The 5,728-nt window shown below is 41.4% G+C and overlaps 1 protein-coding gene across 1 annotated transcript; it reads left to right on the top strand.

Annotated features, from left to right (window-relative positions):
- The first annotated feature begins 2,737 nt into the window (after nucleotides 1-2,737).
- LOC131597531 (uncharacterized) lies at nucleotides 2,738-4,048 on the top strand. The gene is made up of 2 exons (XM_058870223.1): nucleotides 2,738-3,391; nucleotides 3,986-4,048. Exons 1-2 carry the CDS (start codon nucleotides 2,738-2,740, stop codon nucleotides 4,046-4,048), a joined length of 717 nt encoding a protein of 238 aa, XP_058726206.1.
- Nucleotides 4,049-5,728: the final 1,680 nt, after the last annotated feature.

Here is a 5,728-nt window from a genome sequence, read left to right as displayed (position 1 = left end):
CGCGACGTATGGATCCTTATCCCACCTATATATGAGAGTCTGGATATGTGTCTCAGGAGTGCCAAATCAGAATTCTATCTTGAGCTTCAGATCACCTTTGTCCCACACATGTCGGAAAAAGGATGACTCACACATCTTGTGCACGATAGTGATACTGTGGCATTATACCCGTCTGGTAGTACCAACATGGTGGTCCAACTCTGAGGCCATGTATCTAGGTAACCTACCTTAGTGGCGTATGATGATCCCCACGCGTATCCTATAGTCGCACTCGATAAGTGTCTGAACAGGCCTCCAACAGGTTCATCGTTCCTCAAGTCCTTCGAATCACACTCCTCGGGATGCTTAAACCTGGGAGTGCTACACATCAAGGTTTACTTACTCGGAAAAACTAAAATTCCAAGCATGAAGACTTGAAGTTCAACTTTGGATTACCATGTCGTGCGCGTACCCACTCGTCCCACGCATGCATGAGATTCCAAGGATAATTCAGTTCAGATAGGAATACTATGGTTCCTAACAACCAACGCAACTGCGATTATCCTATTGACATTCCAGAAAGATCTTAGTTCTTACTCGCCTGAACGCCCAACGCCAAGCGTATTTCTATGGCTTCACTCGGGGTCAGACGAACAACAACTATCAAGAACTTAGGTTACTACATTTCACGCTTCTACATTATTTCATATTCCATTTAGCGTAGTTCTAGAACTTAAATATAAAATGATAAGAACAGAAATACACAGGCCTTTGGAATCAGAGGAAATGGGGGTTCAAATGGGACACATTCCCATTTGGAGGTGGTAACAGAAATTAACTTTCGTCTGGAGGGGAGCTCACTTCTTTTTACGTTTCGGAATTCCCAGATTCCTCTTGTGCGAAGGATATCTTTGAGCTGTTTGGTTGTGTAGGGGATGTGGTGGAAGTCTCATTATCACCAAGGAGGAACAACAGGGGTAAACGCTTCGGTTTCGCGCGTTTCGTAGGAATTGAGGATGGGAGATTATTTGCAGTCAGGCTCGATAAAATCATTATAGCAGGGAGGAAGATTCACGTTAATCTCCCTCACTTTCAAAGGGGCAAGCCGGGAGGTGTCGCGGGGGTTTCAGGGGTTGCGGTTCATAACAATGGAGGCGGGGGTTTGAAGGGTGGCAAGGAGGCGGCGGAGGGGAGTGTCAGAGTAGGGTTGGGTGCTAGTAGGGGCTTTAGGTCTTTTGCGACGGTGGTCAAGGGTGGTTCGAGTTGCAGCGACGTCGTCGGGGAACCGACCCCTCTTCTCTGCTATAAGTCCAAAGTCAAAGATAAAACGAGATTTCAAAAAGCGTATGTCAGGAGAGTTCTCATCCCAAGTTCTGCATTCAACATTCAATCTTATTTAGAGATGGAGGGTGTCTTTGCTGTGCATGTTACTCCATTGGGTGGGGACGTTTGCTTGCTGGAGGACAGAGAGCTGGGTTTTATCAAAGCATTGATTGCCGAAGGTGAAACTTGGTGGAAAAGCTGGTTCACTGAGATCAAGAATTGGTAAGAAGAAACAGTGGGCGTTAGTAGGGATGTGTGGCTGAGAATATTCGGCATTCCAGCTCATGCATGGTAGTCTCAATTTTTTGTTTCCCTAGCGGAGGTATGGGGGAATTTCATCTGCGTGGACGAGAGTACATCGAAAGGTGAAGCCTTTGATGTTGATAGGATTATCGTGAAGGTCAAATTGGATATCAAAATCCCTGATACTGTTTCTGTATCAATTGACAACAAGAGGTTCAACGTTGTGGTGCGAGAGAACGCGTTGTTGCAATATAGAAATAGCGCAGGGCCGTCGCGTAAGGGAGATTCTGAGTCTTCTTCAGCTTTCTCTGATAGGAATTGGCAGGACGCAAATGGAGTCGATGAAGAGGACATTGGGACCAAAATATCATCTGAGTCTATTCATCAATTTTCCTCGGCTGAGAATCTGAACCAAGGTGTCGGCGTTTCGTTCAAGGGTCAGGTAGATATTGATATAGGAGTCTCGTCGAGAGGCGGAGTAGGAGGGGCCGATAAATTTCAGGTTTCATCTTCAGTACCAGTCTTTCAATCCGGGCAGGTAGTTGGGAACAATTCTGAAGCGGGAAGTTTTGATGAGGCTATTTCCCAGTTCCGGACAGAACCTTCTTTGCCGGCAGAAGCGATGAACAGTTCTGGGCATGTGGCTGAGGCGGTTTCGGATCCTTTATTGTCAGCTGTCAATTGTTCTTTTGCAGATTCTAAACCTGTTGTGATCAAAAAATGGTGCCCGAAGAAAATTAGAAAGAGGTCTGTAAATGGGTGGGGTAGTGGTGGGAATGGTGGAGGTAATTTGTTATGTTGGAGTGGAGGTAAGAAACAAGGAAAGTCTAAAAACAGTAGCAAGAATTTGAGCCAGAACGGTCTTCATAGTGGGGAACATAGAGGTACTTTATTGGTGAAGTTCAATGAAGATTCGGGGAAATTTGAAGGGTCTCAATGTTCTGTTTTTTATGGTGATCATATTGAGGAATCCAATATTGTTAGAAGTAATGGACGCCAATGGAAATATTTGAAAAATGATTTCGGTGGGAACTTGTGGGATGCTATAGCGGCGTTGGGTGTGGTTGATGTGGAGGGGTGTGGAAAAAAATTTGTTTGAAGCGCAACATAATAGACAGAGATAGTGAGAATGGGGAAGGACGGAAGGTGCTTTCTAAAGAAGTCTCATGATCACTGGCTCTTTTAATATAAGATGGGGGTTAATTCTCTTAAGAGGAAGAGAAATAGTGCTATTATCAAGAAATCTAAGGCGGACATGTTTTTGATACAAGAAACAAAGATTACTAATATGGAGGATGGTTGGGATAAAAGTTTTTGGAACTCTCAGGAGATTGGATTTTCATTTTCAAACTCTTTGGGTAGGTCGGGAGGTTTGATCACATTATGGGATCAAAATAATGTGGAGGTTGTGAGTAGTTTTAAAGGTGATGGGTACTTGGGCACGAAGGTGGAGTGGAAGAATAGTATTTACTACATTGTCAACATTTACTCTTCTTGTCTTTTGAGTAAAAAGAAAGAGTTGTGGAAGAAGCTTTTAGAGTTGCAAAATACCTTCAACGACGGTGAGTGGATTATGGGAGGGGACTTTAACGCTATAAAAAATTCTAGAGAAAGGAAAGGGAGGATGGTGGTGCCGAATCATTGTGAAATGGAACTTTTTTCGGAATTCATTGATGAAAGTTCTTTGGTGGATGTTCCGTGCAAAGGTAAAAAAATTTCTTGGTTTAGCGGTGACGGAAAATCCATGAGTCGTTTAGACCGCTTTCTTGTTTCTAGTAGCATCGTTTCTAATTGGGGTGTGGTTGGTCAATTAATTGGTGATAGAGACATCTTGGATCATTGCCCGGTATGGATTATGAAGGATAAATTGGATTGGGGACCAAAGCCCTTTAGATTCAACAATGAGTGGTTCTCTCTTGATTCTTTTCTTCCTTTTGTGGAGAAAGAATGGAAAAGTTTGGTGGTGGGAGGAAGAGGCGATTTCATTCTAAAGGAAAAACTCCGATTATTAAAAGATAAATTAAGAAGGTGGAATGATCAGTGCATTTTGATGCACATTTCTCTACGGTTGTACTTATACATTTCCATGGTTTGCTTGTCTTATTTTTGTATTTTATAATGTTTTTATATTTTTGTTTATTTTTATTGTTATTTGATTTTCGTATTTAATTTTCAGCTTTAACAGTCTGCACGGAAACGATCATATCTGGAGTTCTAGGAGTCCGATTGAGGCGTTCTAATAATCTCCGGAAAGCTAAGAGAAAGAGCTACAATTCTTATGTTGGAGTCGAAGTCAGAATCGGACTGTAGAAGGGCCAGAATATTCGTTGAAGTTGCGGCACTAGTTTTAGTTAAGTTTCGGGTCAATTGGTTTTGGGTCTGGGTCGTATGTTTGACCCAGTTGGATTGTAAAACGGGTTGTGGTTTTGACTTACGTTAGGAAGCCGCGTTTACTGTTCATACGGTCACTATTCACGAAATTCTTGAAGCTTGTACGAATTGATCCATGGCGAACTAATCACTTTTGGTTGATCTACCGAATTCAGGTTCCGAAACTATGAGATTATTATAAGTTTTGCAATAAAATTCCTTTTCCTTCAATAATATATTTTGTTTATCTTTTGCTTAATCGTTAACCCGCTTATCGCTTTACCGAATGCTTAATTCGGCAAACGGAAAACATAATTCGTATAATATTGTTACGCTTGTTGATTATATTGTAATCGAACGGGAAAGGAATCCGCTTAGGATAGTGAGATTTTAATAATCGATGATTGGTAGGAACTGAATCAGTAGATTGACTTATTTCCGTAATCACTTATTTCAAAACAGCTTATTTTCAGAATCACTTATTTTAAGCACTTTTTCTGTAATTCGACCACCAAACCAACCCCCCCCCCCAATTTCGATTTCAGTGAGTAATAATTAAGAGTCCTTGAGAGACGATATTCGAGTTACCTTACCGTCGTACTACAGTTTTGCAGTTAACTCGTTTTTGACCCGCGCGCGACAGCGGATCATGGAACAAAGAGGTTTTTGGGAAGATAGAGTTGGATATGGAAGATGGAGTCCGGACTTGAATATTGCCGATGAAAGGTTAGCTTCTTTTAATGATGCTTGTTTTGATGCTAATCTTGCTTTTAGGAAGGAATCTAGTGCTAATTTTTGGAGGAATTTGAGGCTAAAAGAGAATATGCTTCTTCAAAAATCTAGAGTGAAGTGGATTAGGGAAGGAGATTCTAATAGCAGTTTTTTTCATAAGATGATGAAACAAAGGAGAAGGATAAATCATTTAGGTCCCATTATTACCCCGGATGGGATGGCGGAGTCGGTTGAAGATGTTAAAGAGGCGGTGTTTAATTTTTTTGAGCACAAATTTTTAGAAACGGAGGAGTCTAGACCGGTTTTGGATGGTATTTCTTTTAATTCTATCAACGGTTTTGAAGCGGCGGATCTTGAGAAGCCTTTCTTAGAGGCCGAAATCAAAGAGGCGGTGTGGGAGTGTGGTGGAGATAAGAGCCCGGGTCCGGATGGCTATTCTTTTCTTTTTATAAAGAAATGTTGGCATTTTCTTAAAGAAGACTTTATTCGGTATTTTGAGTATTTCTTTGAAGGAAACGCTAACTCGAAGGCAATCACCTCTTCTTTTTTTACTTTGATCCCAAAGAAACCAAATCCGGTGTCTTTGGCCGAATATCGCCCCATTTGCTTGGTTGGTTGCATGTATAAAGTGGTCACAAAGCTTTTGGCGGGGAGACTTAAAAAGGTGTTGTTATCGATCATTTATAATTGTCAAAGTGCGTTTGTTCCTGGTAGACAATTGCTAGATGGAGTTTTGATGGCTAACAAGGTGGTCGACTATGCTAGAAAAGAAGGTAGTAAATGCATGCTTTTTAAAGTTGACTTTGAGAAAGCATATGATAAAGTAAGTTGGAATTTCCTAAGGTACATGATGCAAAGGATGGGTTTTGGCCATAGGTGGTTGAAGTGGATGGAGTTATTGGTGTTTAATAGTAACATGTCGATTCTTGTAAATGGTAGTCCGACTAAGGAGTTTACCGTTTCTAGGGGATTGAGACAAGGAGATCCTCTTTCTCCTTTTCTTTTTGTTTTGGTGTCCGAAGGATTAGCGGGCTTGGTTAAAAAATCTATTGAAGTTGGAGATTTTCATAGGTTTGAGATT

Source organism: Vicia villosa, linkage group LG4, assembly GCF_029867415.1.
Source record: "Vicia villosa cultivar HV-30 ecotype Madison, WI linkage group LG4, Vvil1.0, whole genome shotgun sequence".
NCBI lineage: Eukaryota > Viridiplantae > Streptophyta > Magnoliopsida > Fabales > Fabaceae > Vicia > Vicia villosa.
This window is presented reverse-complemented; position numbering and strand designations above follow the sequence as displayed.

Bases quoted from the DNA above. Each gene is read 5' to 3' on its own strand.
- LOC131597531 (XM_058870223.1), top strand. From the start codon at position 2,738: ATGGGGGTTAATTCTCTTAAGAGGAAGAGAAATAGTGCTATTATCAAG. The intron at 3,392-3,985 runs GTATGGATTATG...GACTTACGTTAG, and splicing joins ACATCTTGGATCATTGCCCG to GAAGCCGCGTTTACTGTTCA.